The sequence below is a fragment of the Cupressus sempervirens genome, chromosome 4 (genome assembly GCF_028749045.1).
Source record: "Cupressus sempervirens isolate cs-2001-9-10 chromosome 4, ASM2874904v1, whole genome shotgun sequence".
Taxonomy (NCBI): domain Eukaryota; kingdom Viridiplantae; phylum Streptophyta; class Pinopsida; order Cupressales; family Cupressaceae; genus Cupressus; species Cupressus sempervirens.
Genome location: NC_143121.1, coordinates 917,925,464 through 917,944,122, shown reverse-complemented (window position 1 = coordinate 917,944,122; position 18,659 = coordinate 917,925,464). Strand labels below are relative to the sequence as shown.

At 38.2% G+C, this 18,659-nt stretch overlaps 1 protein-coding gene across 7 annotated transcripts in view; it reads left to right on the top strand.

Moving 5' to 3' along the window:
• Positions 1–18,659, top strand: part of LOC149564395 (CHD3-type chromatin-remodeling factor PICKLE-like) — a 342,454-nt gene that overhangs the window by 242,012 nt on the left and 81,783 nt on the right. For all 7 annotated transcript variants that reach the window (XR_016364201.1, XM_089827450.1, XM_089827449.1 and 4 more), the window contains 5 exons: positions 9,156–9,318; positions 9,423–9,525; positions 9,726–9,800; positions 9,889–9,950; positions 10,041–10,117. Coding sequence is in view for 6 of the 7 variants with exons in the window: in XM_089827450.1 (XP_089683576.1) it covers positions 9,156–9,318; positions 9,423–9,525; positions 9,726–9,800; positions 9,889–9,950; positions 10,041–10,117 (480 nt within the window). In the remaining variant the exon portion in view is untranslated. The remainder of the gene's footprint in view (positions 1–9,155; positions 9,319–9,422; positions 9,526–9,725; positions 9,801–9,888; positions 9,951–10,040; positions 10,118–18,659) is intronic.

Sequence of the window (18,659 nt, the reverse complement as noted above, 5' to 3'; positions counted from 1 at the left end):
TATATGCCGAATATGGTGGGAGAGAGGGAAGCTTTGCTTCACCCCCATGGTGCTCTGGATTAGATGAGAACCCTTCCAGAGTCCTAAACCTATCCACTACATTATCATATAAGTGCATAATAGCCGCCAGAAGAATTCATAAATCCTAGTGTCCCCAAGCCTCTAAAAAAGTGTTACCCAAGGAAGAGTCAAACTGTAATGTTCCCATTATAAAATAAGCTTTAATTAAGCTATTGTAATTGGTCCGGTTGATTTAATATATCTTGGACCCATTTTTATTTTGTTTCCATAGTTTGTGTTTTCGTTGGCTATCTTTGTACACCCACAGATAGTTTTCATTGATGGGTATTTAAGCACGAATTGTAGGTAGTCTTTAGGTGTGCAATTTGGATTATTTTCTCTGTACTGGGAATTCCTGCTGGAGATCTCTATTGTTCACCATTTCGGAAGTAAAAGACCTTCCCTATTTGGTTTATCCGATTTTGGTGGGATTTAACCCTCATCCTATTTTGTCACCTGTAACACTTTGCTTGGATCTAGCAAATCGGAGCATCATCTTTTGGCATATATTAATTGAAAGATTATCCATATTCAAGTCTCTATTATTGTGTCTGGATTTCATCTAAATTTGTTGTGTTTATGTATTAACAAGATTGCATTTCATAATTGTGGTTTACCATTCTTGGCTCAAACACCTAACTGGGCGGCCTCTGAACATTTCCGTACTGTTACCTCATTGTCCATACAACCCTCATTTTGTCTTCCACACACCATCCACCCACACCCCCATACTTCCCTGGCATCCTCCATCTACCCACCGTATGCCTTACCATATGGCCTGCTTGGCCCTTACATCATACGCCACCCCTACATCTCCATCCTACAACTTTGACCACCGTACGACCATTCTTGTTACTGTATGGCCCTCCCTAGATACTGTACGACCCTTTATAGACATCGTACGACCAATTCACAATACCATACAGTATCCTCTCCTACTTCATCATACTTTGCAACCGTACAGCTTCAATCCTCCTAGGTCACCATACAGTACCACATCCGTACTGCTACTTGCACACAGTATGGCCTCTGAAATAACACCGTCCCATGTAGTTTCTCCACAATGGACGAAAGAAGATCATCTCTAGAGGTGATGTAGGACTCAAGAACATCACAGTGGTATCAGAGCTTTGATCCTATCAGCGTGTGAATAGTGAATGAGAGTTTATAGCCGAAAGAGAAGGAGAACACATTCGGTTGATAGAATGGTGGTAGAATTGGAACCCATAGCAGCCGAACTCGTGGCACTGCTAATAGAAATTTTGAGGAATCAGGCACAGATCAATGATACTTAGCGACTCATAGAAGAAACTATCAAGAAATTGGCAGACAATAAAGTATCTAGTGAAGAGAATAGTCACTGTGTGGACTCTACGTCAAGTAAAGCAAACCCTCATCCTAGACGTTCACGACCTTCCATGCCGTCGTTTCCCCCACGGATGGAGGCACCATAGGGATGGAAGCAACCAACTTTTGAGGAGGTTCAAGAACAACTGAGAGAGGACTGGAAGAATGCAAATTTTGAGGAAGATATATCTTACAAAGACTACATCGATCTGAGAATGAGATATTGGGGAGCTGAAAACAGAGGATATTTTAGCAATGATCTCAGAAGGAAGTTGAATAAAGTAAATTTGTCTCCATTTGATGGATCTGGATCCACATCTACACAAGCGTGGGTAATGAAGGTCAATAATTACTTCTAACTAAATCCTATGCCAAAAGAAGCAATTAAATTTGCGGCATTACACTTGAAGGGAGTTGCACATGAATGGTGGCATCACGCCACCATCACATTGGAGCATGATCAAATAAATACCTATGCAAAATTCACTGAGAGATTGATAGATTGATTTGATGGTAAAGATCCGGAACTCAATTTCAAAAATTTGGCATAGCTAAGGCAAATTGCATCGGTTGACAAGTACATTGCAGAATTTCAAAAACTCTCTTTTTGTCACGAACTTTTCTGAAAGAAGACGGATAGTGCTCTTTATGGACGGGTTGACAGAACCACTAAAAGGTTGGGTAAAGGGGTTCAATCTTGTCACCTTGTTGGAGCCCATTAAGAAAGCACAGAGTATGGCATCATTGTCGGCCATCATCTTCTCGAGGTTACATTCCAAACCACCGATGTTTTCGAAGGACAAAGATAATAAACCTCTGCCGAGGAAGTTGTTGTTGGATGAAGCTAATAGACAAGAGCTCTGAAGGAAGAAACTACGTTTCAACTACAAAGGACCATGAGAACCTAGACAAAGATGCTTCAAGAAAGGAAAGATCCACTATGTGTCCGATGATGAGGACAAACAAGAAGATATACCCACCAAAGGCAACCCACCCCACGAGGACATCGAAATGGTTAGTTTGAACTGTATGGAAATAATTGCAACATTAGTATGGCATGGAGGAACTATTACCCTAGCCAGTAGCCCAAGGTGCACAGTGTTTTGTGTACGAGGAACACTTCAAGAACAAAGGGTTATGGTGACGCTCAATAGCGGAGCTACTCTAAACTTCATAAACTCCTTTGTGGTGAAACGAAGAGGTCTACCTATGAATATGCACGTAGGATTTCAGGTCAAGGTTTCCATAGGGACTCTCCTTCCTTGCACACACCTTGTTCCTTAGCTAAGTATCACAATGGCGAATCATATGGTGATTGAGGATTTCTTCATTGTGGACCTTGATGATATGGAGGTTATTCTAGGCATACAGTGGATGGAGACACTTGATGAATATACTCAGAGCTTCAAATAGATGGCCTTAACCTTTGTTGTTGATGGAAAGAAGGTTGTTTTGTGTGAAATGGAAAATGAAGGTTCGAAGGAAGTTTTTACACATCAAATGGAGGCAATTTTTTGGCATGATGACGTTGCTTGGGCTGCAAATTGTTTTGTCTTGGCAGAACCTATAAAAAGGCGACGAACACCCCGCTAGGATGATGATCTCCAAAATATTTTGAGTGAACATGATAAAGTTTTTATTGACATTCCTCTTGGAATACCACCTCATCGAGGGTTTGAACATACTATCGAGTTGGAAGTTGGAGCCAAGCCGGTCATGACCATACCCTATTGCCATCCCAAGAAATTCAAAGATGAGATTGAAAAGACTATTTAGGAACTATTGGAGAAAGGATGGATCCGTCCCAGTTCTAGCCCCTTCGCGTCATCAGTTGTATTGGTCAAAAAGGATGAGACGATGCACACATGTCTGGACTACCGTGCGTTGAACAAAAAAAAATAAAAAATAGATATCCCATTCCAAGGATAGATGAGTTGCTGAATGAATTACATGGTGTAGTCTATTTTTCGAAAATATATCTTCGTTCTAGAGACCATCAAATCCGCATGAGGGAGGAAGACATGGAAAAAATAGCCTTTCGTTGTCTCTACAAGCATTATGAGTTCTTGGTCATGCCATTCAGATTAACAAATGCACCTACTACATTCCAATCTTGCATGAATCACATCTTCAAAAAAAAATTGCATTCTTGGTCATGCCGTTTGGATTAACAAATTCATGTGGACGAAGTCCTACGGATCATGAAGGATCGGTCCTTGTTCGCCAAGCGATCTAAGTGCGAATTCAGTATGATGGAAATATTGTACTTGGGGCATGTTGTTAGTAAATATGGAGTTCAAGTTCATCACGAGAAGATTCAGGCTATCCTTGATTGGCCTCCCTCGAAATCACTCATGGAGCTGTGAGGATTTCTTGAACTGTGCAGTTATTACCAAAGCTTTGTAAAAGGATTCTCTCAGTTTAGCGCCCCATTAACACATCTGACAATAAAGGGTTCCTTCCAATGGAATGAAAAAGCACAACTCACTTTTGATAAGATGAAAGAAGCAATGAGCACTTGTCTTGTACTTGCATTGCCTGATTTTACTTGACCTTTCATTCTAGAGTGTGACGCATCCGAAGAAGGCATTGGCGTAGTACTGATGTAAGATAGACACCCCATAACCTATGAGAGTAGGAAGCTTACACAAATAGAATACTTATATTCCATTTATGACAAAGAGATGTTGGCCATCGTCCATGCACTAACCAAGTTTTGGCAGTATCTGGTGGGTGACAAGTTTGTTGTTCGTACGGATCACAATAGTATGAGATTTTTTTAGAGGCAACGGGACTTGAACGAGAGGCAACAAAAATGGGTAAGCAAGGTTCAGGCTTTTGATTTTGACATTGAATAAATGAAAGGAAAGAACAATGTGGTTGCAGATGCTTTGTCCAAAAAACCTGCTATCTTCTTACTAACCTAGATTTCAGTTGACTAGAAAGCACATTTGTTGGTAGAATATTCCAAAAACACATTTGCATGTGAGCTAATAGATGCCAACACCTAAGATGATTGGTACAAAGTGGTGGATGACATCATTTACTATAAGAATTGGATATTCTTAGTGCCAAATTCCAAATTGAAGCAGAAAATCTTGAAGGAAGTCCACAACTCATTCTTGGCAGGACACTCGTGCTTCCTCAAAACTTATAGACGTCTTAGGGAGAAGTTTTCATGGAAGGGTCTTAAAGGAGATGTATTGCAGTATGTAAGAAAGTATACAGTCTGCCAGTAGAACAAATCCGAACATACTCTACTCGTCGGGTTACTGCAACCTTTGCCAATTCTAGAGCAAAAGTGGGAAAGTATCTCGATGGATTTCATTACTAGACTTCCCAAGGTGAACGGAAAGGATTTTATGTACGTGGTGGTTGATAGAATGACAAAGTACGCACATTTCTTCACTATCTCTTCGGACTTTCAGGCTGCACAGGTAGCCAATCTATTTTTTAGAGAAGTTTTTCATCTGCATGGGTTACCCCAAAACATTGTCAATGATCGGGATGGATGATTTATCAGTATCTTCTAAATGGAATTGTTTCGACTGGTAGGAACAGAATTGTTGCTAAGCACTAGTTATCACCCTCAGACAAATGGACAGATAGAGATTGTGAACAAGTGGCTTGAAGGTTACCTTCGAAATTAAGTATTAGCATAGCAATGGGCGTGGGTCAAATGGATACACCTAAGGGAATATTGGTACAATATTACCACATGTCCATCAGGATGACACCGTTCAAAGCACTATATGGGTATAAACCCGTTTCCCTCATCGACACAGTTCTGGGTGACAGTTGCTCAGCAAGGGCGAGGGATTGGCTTCAAGAGGGACAGGACAGATTGAGATGCTTGAAGGAAAACTTACAATGGGCACAGAATCAACAAAAAGTTGATGCCGACAAACATCGAATCGAGAGAACTTTCAAACTTGGTCTATCTCAAACTTCAACCATACTGACAATCTTCATTGAAGCAAAAGGGGAAAGAAAAATTGAAGCCATGATTTTATGGACCTTATCGGGTAATTCGCCGCATCGGTGAAGTTGCGTATGAGTTGGAACTTCAAGAAGGGAGTCATATTCATAACATTTTTTATGTTTCTTGCCTTAAGAAAGCTGTGGGACAAAACGTCACGGTAGCGGCAGACATTCCACCACTCAATGAAGGAGGAAAGCTCGTATTGGAACCAGTCGAGATCATTTAAGTACATGAGAAGACCCTACGGAACTGCACGGTGAAGAAATATTTGGTATGTTGGAACCACTTATCGGTGGACGATGTGACGTGGGAGGGCGAGCACATTCTACAGCATCCAACATTGCATTTTCTTGAGGACAAGCAAAATTTGGGATGGGAGGACTGCAATGTTCCTATTATAAAATAAATTTTAATTAAGCTATTGTAATTGGGCTAGTTGATTTAATATATCTTGGACCCATTTTTATTTTGTTTCCATAGTTTGTGTTGCCGTCAGCTATCTTTGTACACTCTCGGATAGTTTTCTCCAATGGGTATTTAAGCACAGCTTCTAAGTCGTCTTTAGGTATGCAATTTGGATTATTTTCTCTGTATTGTGAATTCCTGTTAGAGTTCTCTGTTGTTCGCCATTTCGGAAGTGAAAGACCTTCCCTATTTGGTTTATCAAGTTTCGGTGGGATTTAACCCTCACCCTATTCCGTTGCATGTAACACTTTGCTCGGATCTAGAAAATCAGAGCATCATCTTTTGACATATATTAATTGAAGGATTTTCTGTATTCAAGTCTCTATTATTGTGTCTGGATTCCATCTAAATCTGTTGTATTTATGTGTGAACAAGATTGTATTTCATAGTTGCAGTTTACCATTCTTGGCTCAAACACCTAATCGTGTGGCTTCCGGACATTCTCGTACTGCTACCTCATTGTCCATATAGCCTTCATTCTGTCTTCCACACACCATCCACCCACACCCCTGTACTTCCCTAGCATCCTCCATCCATCGACTATAGAGCTTACCATACGACTTGCTTGGCCCTCACACCATACGCCACCCCTCCATCTCCATCATATAGCTTTGACCACTATATGACCTTCCCTAGATATCGTATGGCCCTTCATAGACACTGTACGGCCAATTCACAATATCGTACGGTATCCTCTCCTGCTTTACCATACTCTGCAACCGTACGACTTCCATCCTCCTAGGTGACCATATAGTACCTCATACGTACTGCTACTTGCACATTGTACGGCTTCTGAAATAACACTATTCCATGTAGTTTCTCCCCAATAGACGAAAGAAGATCGTCTCCAGAGGTGATGTAGGACTTAGGAACATCACACAAATGCTTTGTGGAAGTTCACAAAATAGTAGTAGGCTTTGGTTAGGTGGTGCCAAGCCTCTTCAAAGATAGCCCACAATATTAGAATATGATCCATGATCTGAAAATTGGTGCGAAAACCAGCCTGACCCTCACACGAAAAAGTCGCCTATCAAGCTCTTTGGATGGAGTAGTGTTGAAACAAAATGGCATAGAGTTTTGCAAAATTGTGCCCAACTATAATGGTCTTATAGTTGTCAAGGTTAGAGATTGACCCAACCTTATGAATCAGATAGATGATGTGCCTCAACCAAGAATCGGGAACGCCAATATAAACGACTCTATTAATGAGCACAAAGAGGAAGCAACCCAGACTCGTGATACCAAGCTTGAAGAGTTCCACCTGGAACCCTTCCTCATCCACTTCCTACTATAACTCATGAATATAACTACCTCATAGAGGCTACAGAAAGTGAAGAGATGGCAATGAAGCAAGGGGGTGAGGTGGAGATACAATTGGTCGAGGATGAGGTTGAAGGTGTGAGAGGCTAGGGACCAGTGGTCTAGATTGGAAGGAGGAGGATGGTGAAGGAACAAAGTGCACTAATAGATCCTAGGGAATGCAGGATTGAGGCACAAAGGGATTGGCCCTGGGAAAAGAAGTATAGTCACTTCATGTGACGAAGATTGTAAGAGTTTCAATTGGGCAAAGGAGTGAGTGGTGAAGACCAAATGGACCAAACAGTGGAAAGACTTGCAATTGTTGTCAAACCACTTGTTCATAGGACAAGTGTTCCTACACTTAGGGCTGAGGAGAAAGGAGGTGGTGGGATGGAGAGGAGAGAAGACTCCCAAAATACAACAACCGGTAAAGTGAACATAGAGGAAGCATCACTGGTCTCGTTGGAGAAATCCTTGGGAAGGAGTCATCTGAGATGGAGAGAAAAGAGGTTGTGGATTCTCTAAAGGAAACGAAAGGAGGTGCGGGTAAGGGTTGCCACTGAAGGGGGAAGAAGGAGATGGGGGGAGGGTGTGGTGAGCTAAGTGGAGGCAGAAGATAGTGAAGCGGCTGATGGAGGGAATAAAGGAGGCTGATCCATAAAGAAACTAGAGCACGGAAACTGAGTTTGAGGCCATTCCCCCAAAAAAGAATTTTCTATAAATAGTAATACGTTAAGCATAGGCCCAACTATTTAAGCTTTGAAATTGAAGAAGCTGCAACCTCAAGTTGAGTAGAAAGTACAGCTATGGCCGAATATCAAAATAGCTGGTTACTATAATTAGTAATTGCTAAAATAGTAGCCTATTAAAAATAACATGTCTCCTAACTGATCAATCAGTGTTGAAACTGACATTTACTAAAATAATAACTTGCTATGAATAGCCAGTCTTGGACATGTCCAAAATCATGCCAAAAAGTGTTACTCATCTCCACCAAGCTGTTTGAATGTAGTTGCAGCATCCAAATACACCCTTGACCATGTTGGACCAACTTGGAGACAAGCACTAGTTGTAAAACAAGGGAGCCTAAAAATGGAGACATTGTAAAACTTGAGCAACTTGGGGCTGTGCCTCCTTATGTCAATCAATTTGACTCTTCAAGAACCCTGAGACTTTGTGGCATTTCTACAACACATTCACAAGATGGTCTTAATTATTAAGCTCATTCAAGACAACTTTGCTCTTATATTAATTTGTAAAAGCATTCTACAGCTCTAGATGATTTTGCATGAGTGTATGGCCATTATTATTTTTCTGCATGATCATTCAAACAACACATACAACTTGAAATGCCTTGTCAACTCAAAAATCTGAAGGTAAAAATACTATAGCTTCCATCTTGGTTGGTTGAGTTCTCCATTCTTAGGTTTTGTACACATTTCAACGTTCTTGTTGGATACATCTATGATTCTATCTACAGCTGAATCTCTCTTAGCTACCCTGTTATCTGCTGGAGCATATTATACTACACTGAATGTGTATGTTTAGGGGACACATTAAGAAGAACCCAAGTGTCTCACTTGCCTCTGCTCTCTCATCTGCTGGAAGTGTGTTGGATGATCCAGACCACCCAAAGGCTTCGTGACTTCAACTTCTCTTCTTTGAATCCTGCAAAATCTTTGTGACTTTTTTCTTGATTTCAGAGTGAAGGGAAACATTTTGAGATCTTTAACTGTGTTAGGCTACTTCAGAAAATACATATTATTTTAGTGTCTTTGGAGTACTCTTTTAGAGTTTCTAAATATATTTTTGCCAATGCAAGTTGGCACACTGATGTGTAGAGCTATGCTAGCTACTTTAAATTGAAATATGTTTTGTACTTGCATTAAATTCCAACTACTTCTGAAAATGATGGTCACAAACATGTTGGTTTTGGAAAGTTTAGTAATAATGCCTGGAGTATGTTTCATTACTAATGCTGAATTTTGTGCCAATGTTTTAGGTCATCTGTATCGAAGAAGATGATTTATCGGGATTGTATGATAATTCTTTAGAGGAGGAAGTCAAGGACGGTGAGTCTGATTGGTTAGAAACCAATGATTCTAGCCTAACAAGAAGGCTCCCAAATATGACTCAAAGAAGGGCTCAAGCTTTGAAAGCACGAGGTTGTATAGTTTATCCTTTTTGCTATGGAGACATTCATACATCTATAATAATTACAATGAGTCTCTAAATGAGACCACCTTGATTTATCCATTGTTATGAGCAGGGGGTACTGTGGAGTTGTCTTTGTTGGAAGGAGAGGGAAATTCATTGAGAATTCTTGGGTTTAATCAAAGGCAACGGGCAACATTTTTGCAAATATTGATGATGTATAGTTGTTTTTACACTTCAATTTCTGTTTTCAGCACATTTTTAGATTATTGGTCTCTTTGTTTGATGCTATTTTTTCTTTCTTTGTCATTGTCTGGTTGCAGATTTTTGTTGATAATGGTCATGATATATTCCTTATGACAACTTATGAGATATACTTTAGGCCAATAGTCTTATCTGATTCATTTGCTGTTTGTAGGTTTGGTCTGGGAGATTTCAGCTGGAGTGAGTTTATATCTCGAATGAAAAAAAAGTCTCCCCAAGAGATTAAGAAGTAATGCTGACATATCTATTAGAATTTCCAGAATCTTTAACAATAAAATAAAAGAAATCTTAACATGTTTGATAAATCCTTTGCACAGTTATGCGACTCTTTTCCTCATTCACATTGTTGAGGGTATGAATAACTTGCCAACATTCTCTGGTAAGAGTTATTGAAAAATGCAAAAATTCACTTGGTGTATTATTTGAGGAAATGAAAGCTATAAATTATGTATTGAATGTTGTGCTTCAGACGGGGTACCAAAAGAGGGTTTGCATGTACAGGAGGTTCTTGTTCGACTTGCAATACTAAGTTTAATTAAAGACAAGGTATTCTTTCATGTTATTTGTTTATAAAATCATTGAGCATGAGTTATTACAAAAACGTAGAGTAGTTGAAGTTATTGGATATGAGTATACAATACTACCTGGGAATTTTCTATAACCTATAATTTAAATATTGGCTCAAAAGAAAACTTTATTTTGTTGTTTTAAATTGTAAAAAGGTCTTGAACATTCTACCAAGATACTTGTGATTTTCGAGGCTATATGGTATCTATATCTTATTTCTCTTTATTATGGGTATAAAAAAATTACTTGAGATAGTTTTTGGCCAGCTTTGAACTATCCATAGAATGTCTATGTCTATGTTGGGAACTTAAGATCACTAGAGACTATCAAGGGCACCTCCTCTTGTTGAATCTCTTTAGAACCTAATATATGGCCGTACTCAAACGTATCTAGGCAAAACGATTATTGTTTTTTTTAATGATGATAATCTCCAGTCAATTATTTGCTAATGGTTGTTTAGGTAATTTGATGCCACTTCTTGATTTTGTACCCAAATAGTAGTTACTATTAGAATAATCTTTAATGCTCACTCTTGTAGCTTATTGTAAATATTAGAATGTTTCTAATATTTAGGTGTAGTCTAGAATAGAATGTTTCTATTCTATTCGATTCTCCTTTTGTATATATTGATCGTTTTGATCTCTGTTTAATATCAAGTTTCTGACATTTACGTTTGTAACATGGTATCAGAGCTGAGTAATTTTTCGAATTTTTTTTATAATTTCTTTATTGAAATTATCTGTTTTGTTTTTTTTTTTAATTCCTCTCTGAAAATTGCGATTTCTTTTGTTGTGTCTGGTTCTGCAAATCACGGGTTTGACTTTGAAGTCCGTGGCACATCTCTAGTCCTTCCTTGTAAAATTGCGGGTTTTCTTCAAAATCGCATTTTTTGCCTAGGGTTGACAAAAATCTTCTGCAAATCATTTGAAACATCACGATTTCTGGGTGAATCCATTGCAAATAGCATCCAGAATCTAGTCCTCTGCTAACACTCCCGACTGGTCGAATACGTGTCCTCACTCTGCAATATTTGGTGCAGCTCATGTCTGATAAAAATCGCTAAACGCGTTTGCATGCGGGTCTGTTCTTACAGCAGTTTTTGCCCCCATTCGCATGTCTTTTTTAATGGATTTTGGAGGATTTCGGAGGCCAAACTAATCTCTACCTACAAATCCCGCTCTGTACCAAAAATCTGAGACAAAAATCGGCCATTTCTTTCCAAGAAATTGCCATTTTTTGCAAAATCGACTCTCCAATCCGCCGGCTAGGGTTTTGCCTGAAATCCTAATTTTTAGGGTCGGAAATTTTTTTTATTGCAAATTCTTGGTGGGTTTTTCAAGATTTCAAATGGGTTGTCGTCAGATTTTTCTGGGTGTCTCATTTTTTGTGCTTCGATTTTTGAGCCAACAGATCCAAATTCTGACAACATTTTATTTTTGGGTTTTTCGAGCTCTTTTTTGGTTACTCCAATTTTTTTGGGTCTTTTATTTTCTCACCTCGAAGTTTGTGCCATTTGAGCATCTGTATTAGCAACATCAGAAGTTAGACTCAATTAAACAACAAGCCCATGCTACCCAACACTCAGAGCAAAAGGAATCTATCTACCATGCCTTTATGGCTAGCATACTTGCAAATCTTGTGAAATCTTCTGCCTGGTACATCGATTCTGGTGCCTCCTAACATTTCACTCATAGGCGTGATTGGTTTGTTGAATTCACTCCTTATTCTGACTCAATAATCTTTGGAGGCGGCGAAGAATACAATATTGTCGACAAGGGAAATATTCAAATTCAGTCTGGAGGAAGAAAACTCATGTTCCTCAATGTATGTTATGTTCTTGGCATGAAACATAATCTTTTGTCTGTTAGTCAGATTATGAAGCACTCTCCTCAGTTGGATGTCGTTTTCAGTGGAAATAAGTGTTCGATTATTGATCGTGCTTCTCGCACTACCCTTGCTGTCGGTATTGAGGATCATGGTATTTATAGACTTGTAGATTCAGGCGATTTCCTTGAGCATGCTTTCATTTTTGAATCATCCGCTCTCAGCAATCTTTGGCATCAACGATACGGTCATCTGAACATTCAATATCTAGCACAACTTGCTTAGGATAATTTAGTCCATGGCCTACCTAATATTCAAACCCAGAGCCATCACGTTTGCAGAGTTTGTCAAGCAAGGAAGCAACATAGGACACCATTTAAGAATGGTGAATCATGCCGGGCATCTAGAGTGCTCTAGCTGGTCCACACTGATGTATGTGGTCCTATGAATACTCCTATTACTAGAAACAGGTATTTTTTACTCTTTGTCGATGATTTCAGCCGCAAAATGTGGGTATATTTTCTTAAGCAAAAATCAGATGCTTTTCCTATATTTCAGCAGTTTAAAGTTGTAGTAGAAAAAGAGTCTGGTTCCTCCATCCGTACTCTTAGGATCGATAATGGGGGGAATTCTGTTCTTCTGCTTTCTCTGCCTTCTGTACTACTCATGGCATTAGACATCAGTTCACCACACCTCAGACCCCTCAACAAAACGGTGTTGTAGAGTGTCGAAACCGTACCATCACAGAAATGGCTAGGACTATGCTAGAACATAGAAATATACCTAGAAAATATTGGACAAAAGTAGTATCCAGAGCTGTCTACCTCCTTAACTAGTCACCCACCCTTGCAGTTAATCATAAGACTCCTGAGGAAGCCTGGTCTGGTCGCAAACCTAGGATCAACCATTCGAAAGTTTTTGGCTCTTTGGCATATGTATGGATTCCTGATGCCAAACGCACTAAGTTGGATTCCAAAAGCCAAAAACTTATGTTTACAAGATACAGTCACACAGATAAGGCCTACAGACTAATTGATGTAAATACTAATCGTTTAATCTTCAGTCGTGATGTTGTGTTTGATGAGGAACTCGAACCATTTTCGCTCTCTAACTACCCACCGCGTTTCGAGATTCAATCTTCAGCAATCTCTGACTTGGGTCCTTCTATTTTATATGAGTCATTTGATGCTACTGATACACCACCTCAGCCACTTCCAGATAATACAGCTCCTGCTCCTGCTCCTCATCCAGCTATTTCGACTACATTTGATATTGGCTCCTTGATTCTTCGGCCAAAATGGTGGGCTCAAATGATTAGTGATCTTCGTCCTAATGAACTCATTGAGGGTAGAACCTCCAGAAATAAGAGCATTCAGCACAACACAGTTAATATAGCTCTTATGGCCAACATCCACAGTATCCCTAAGCCCCAGACATATGCAAAGGCCAAAGGAATTCCAGAATGGGAACAAGCAATGGATGTTGACCTTCAGAGTCTTCAAAAGAACCACACCTAGGTTCTTTCAGATCTCCCTCCTGGGAAGAAACCCATTAGCTGTAAATGGGTCTATAAGCTCAAGTAACATGCAGATGGTACCTTGGACAAATACAAAGCCAGACTTGTTGCTTGAGGATTCACCCAGCGCGAAGGCATTGAGTATGAGGAGACATTTGCTTTGACAGCCAAGATGAGCACTATTCGCATTCTTCTTGCCATTACAGCTCAGTATGGTTGGAAAGTTCATCAGATGGATGTAAAGAGTGTCTTTCTCAATGGTGAATTACAGGAAGAAGTCTACATGACACAGCCCCCATGTTTTAAGGTTGCCGGCCGGTTCAGAACCAAAAGTATGTAGATTCCAGAAGGTCATCTATGGTCTTAAACAAGCTCCTAGGGCTTGGTACATAAAGATTGATCAGTACTTGGTTAATCAGGGATTCCAGCGTAGCCCGTCAGATAGTAATATGTATATTAAACACTCTGGTAATGATATTCTTTTGCTTGTTGTCTATGTGGATGATCTGATCATTATTGAGAGTTCAAAACATTTGATTTCAGATATCAAACAAGATCTATGCAGAACTTTTGATATGACCGATCTTGGATTGCTTCATTATTGTTTAGGTATTGAGGTTTGGCAGACTGACAACAGTATTTTTTTGTCTCAGTCCAAGTATGCCAAAAATTTGCTTGACAAGTTTCGAATGCAAGATTGCAAACCTGCCTCCACTCCTATGGAGACTGGTCTGAAATTGTCCGCACAATCTGATTCTCCTCCTGTAGATGAAACACTCTTCAGGCAACTAGTAGGTAGTCTCATCTACCTCACTACTACTAGACCTAATCTTAGTTTTGCAGTCAGCTACATCTCACGGTTCATGACGAACCCCAAGACTGATCATTGGATTGCAGCGAAACGTGTGTTACGCTATGTACATGGTACTTCAGATTATGGTCTTCTTTACACAAGGAGTACTACTCCTCAGCTCAGTGGATTCACCGATTCTGATTGGGCCGGCTCAGTTGATGACGAGAAATCTACATCTGGTTATGTGTTCAGTATCGGATTTGCAGCAGTTACCTGGACTAGTAAGAAGTTACAGGCACATGCACTCTCCTCTACAGAAGCAGAATATAGAGGAGCTGTCAAGGCAGCTTGTGAAGTAGTTTGGCTCGGTTAGATGCTTGCAGATATGCATATTTCTCAAGCAGGTCCAACTTCTTTGTTTACAGACAATCAGGCAGTACTCAAACTTGCTAAAAATCTAGTGTTTCATGAACGAACGAAGCACATCGAGCTTCATTTCCATTATATCCGACAGTTAGTAGAAGATGGATCTATTAAGTTACTCTATGTCCCTACCTTAGAGCAACCAGCAAATATTTTCACAAAACCCCTTGATCTTGACAAGTTTGTTAAATTCAGGAGATCTATTGGTGTAGTAAATAGATTGAGCATTAAGGGGGGGTATTAGAATAATCTTTAATGCTCACTCTTGTAGCTTATTGTAAATATTAGAATGTTTCTAATATTTAGGTGTAGTCTAGAATAGAATATTTCTATTCTATTCGATCTCCTTTTGTATATATTGATCGTTTTGATCTCTATTTAATATCAAGTACTCTGGCATTTACGTTTGTAACAGTTACTGCTAGTAAAATAAAGGATAAAGTCTTCAATACCTTCAAAGATGTTCTCTTTCAATTTTACTTTTCTATAAAGGCACAAAATATTTAGATTACAACAAGACATATTGTGCATAGCATTTGGGTTCATTTATTAATCTTTTGTACCTCTTGGTCAGGAAAATTGTAAGGATATGCCTCCGCTTGGTATCAATGATTAGTGATTTAAGAGATATCTTTCTATGTATATGTATCATTCCACATGGTTATCGAGCTCTTTGTTCTTTGTGGGTCTAAGATGCAGGGGCCCTGTTTGGTATTATTGATTGGGTTGATTCAAGTCTCAATGGCTATGTTGACAATTGGCTATATGTAGATATGTAGATGTTCTCAGTAATGGCAACATATATGTACATACTTGTAGATAACCTTGGAAATAAAGATACTTAGCTTTTTGGTACTTAGAAAATTGTCTAAGTATGAAAATGGTTTACAGTAGTGTATTGTTTTATGTATAACTTGTTTATATGATGTTATTCTTGAGTGAGAAGATATATGAAAATTGTATACATGTTGGTGATGATGTGTATAACTTCAGACATCAGTATGAATGGCAAGGAAAAGAGATATGTAAGATTTACAGAATAGTAGAATGAAAGGTAAAGGAATTATTTTGTTTACAAAATAATTAGTTGACCAATTAGGGACGGCATCTTAGATGTTTACTCTAATTTGGAAAGTTTATTTTGGTCTTAGCTGACCTAGCAGCAATTTGTGAAAAGGCATGGTATTTATGCAAAGACATCTTGCGAAATTATGTGTAAGTGATTTGTGAAGATATATGCGAAAGTTGTGAATACGAAGTTTTGTTTCATATTGCAAAAGTGAATTTTTGATAACCTGATTTTGTGATCCGAGTTCGAGATGAGGTCAGATATCAGCTGAAAGAAGGTACAACATCTATACTTCTGTATTTGAGGAACTTAGAGGATAAATTAGTTGTTTGGGCAGTGATCTCTTCTTGTAATTAAAAGTGCATGTTTCTGTAGTGAGTTTTTCTTGCGTCCATTGTACCACAACTCCTAACAGGGTTGGAATCTCCTAATAGGGATTCAAAGTGTCTTAATAGGGACTCCTATGTACAAAATGTGTTGAGGACAAAAGTTTGTAGAATACTTATTCACCCCCCCTCTCAGTATTCCCTATTTCTAACAATTGGTATCAAAGCACAGTTACTCAAACGACGCTTAAAAGCTTTAGTAAGATCCCTATGGATATGGAACAATTGATGAAGAACCTTGAAGAGACACTTGAACAAATTGATCTCCTTACTAAAGAAAGAGATAAATTGAAAGATAAATATTAAGCAAAATGCACATTGGACAACTGAAGGACTAGATTGAACATCTCAAATCCAAAGCCTAAATCTACTGAATCTGAAATTGGTGATGATGAATATTCAAAACTGAAAACAGAGTACAAGATCTTGAAGCATGAATTGAAGATTACCAATCTAAAGTTGAGTTTGAAGAATGATCCTAACAAAGTTGAATCTGATTTAAAGACTGAAAATTCAGATCTTAGAGCCACTCTAACAAAGAAGATATCTGAACTTGAAGCATTAAAAGCAGATCATAAAGAACTTCAAAAGTACAACACTATTGTGAAAGGTGAACTAACTCAAAGCAAGCTACAGTTTGAAACTTTTTATTCTAGCAAAGAAAAGCTTGATGAGAAAATGTTAGTACAAATACCTACCTATGATAAGATTGGTCTTGGTTACCTATTTAACATGTATGCGAAGAAACCTGAAAGTGGATCAGATCTGAAAGAAAATGATGAATCTAATGATAAGATTGAATCCAGTCAATCTATTCATAAATCTAAAGAAGTTGGACGAGAGAAGGAAATTGAGAAATTGGATGAACCAAAACAAGAGGAATCTCCTAAGGAAACCGGGTATGAATTTTGAGGCAAGTGTTTTTTATGTAATGAAATAGGTCATATGAAAAGAGATTGTACAAATAAGTCATTTAATCATGTTACGAATTTTTTATTGTCATAATTGTCATGGTATTGGTCATAAAGCAATTGATTGTAAGAAACCTAAATATGATAATGATAAAAAGAATAGTAGAATGTCTTGAAATACTAACCCTGTAGATAGAAGATCTAATGAGAGGACATTAAGAGAAAGAAGACCTTATGAAGAAAGAAAGTAGATCATGTGCTATAAGTGTAACAACTTTGGACACATAGCTTGGAATCATTAAGCACCTATTGATCAACAGAATCGTAGAAGCAAAACCCCAGTATGTCAGTTATGCAACAACTTCAGACATGTAGCGAAGTATTGCAGAATGGACAGAAGGAACAATGAAAGAAACTTTAGAAATAGAAAGAACAATGAAAGAAACTTTGGAAACGATAGTTCTTGAAGAATAATGAAAGGAACTCTAGAACTAACAAAGATAATGAAGATCAAAGAAATGTAGTTAGTGAACTTCAAGAAGAACTTGATGAGACATTTGTAAAGGGATTAACTATTGGATCTAAAGAAAAGTCAGATGATGTAGAGAAAGGAAGATTGAAGTTAGTAATACATTTTGATTCAACCAAGTTGAATTAAGTTTGTTCACAGTACCAGAATTTGAAACTTCATTTAGAGATTGAATTATGAGTAGTGAGGTTGTGGAAAGCTATATCTAGATGAGTTTAGATTGTAGCTAAGCTCGCTTGCAATTTGGAGCATATCGGAACAAGTTACAAAGAAAATAAGAGTTACTATTACAACAGAGAGTTTATTCTATGACAGAAGATGAAATCTATGTTTTAAAAGAAAATTTCATGGAGACAGGTTTTGTGGAGCATTGTCATGATGAAAGGAAGCTATGATTAACCTCGAGTAGCATTTGAAGATTAGATAGTTGATTTTGAGCAAACATTTGATTTCAGAATGGAATTAACATTTTTTTGCAGTTTAGCAAGTATGCAATTAATGCAAGTTCAAGTTGGATAAATAAATAGATTATGGACTTGATTATTTCCACATTTTGATCATCTCAAAAGTTTAAAAACACTTGGAAGCGATTTTGAGCAAAACCCTACTTTAGAAAAAGGGATTTTATCATTTTTTTGCACAAAATTTCTTCAATAAATTTCTATTTGGTGAAATCATGGATATGGTAGTAGTTCACAATGTTGAGAATATTGAGAGACCCAAATTGAAGGTTGTACCTATGAAACCCTCAGAAGGAAACCTTAATTTGGCTCTATCAACAACTCCAAACAACGTAGTTTATTTGGAAGACATAGGAAGCTATTTGTCTAGCAAGTTTGAAATTGTTGGAGGTGACCTTATGAACAAGGATATGGAAATTGTGTTTAACCATGATATGACTGTGAAGCCCAAATTTGAACATCTAAAAGATTTAGATTTATGCAGATATTACTTCTACCGTGAACTTGATAACGAAGAATGGACTCATTATATTAAGTAGAATTCATAATGGGAAGTTTCGGATGGGAGATAATGTAGTTGAGATTTCTGCCGACCTTATTCATGAGGTT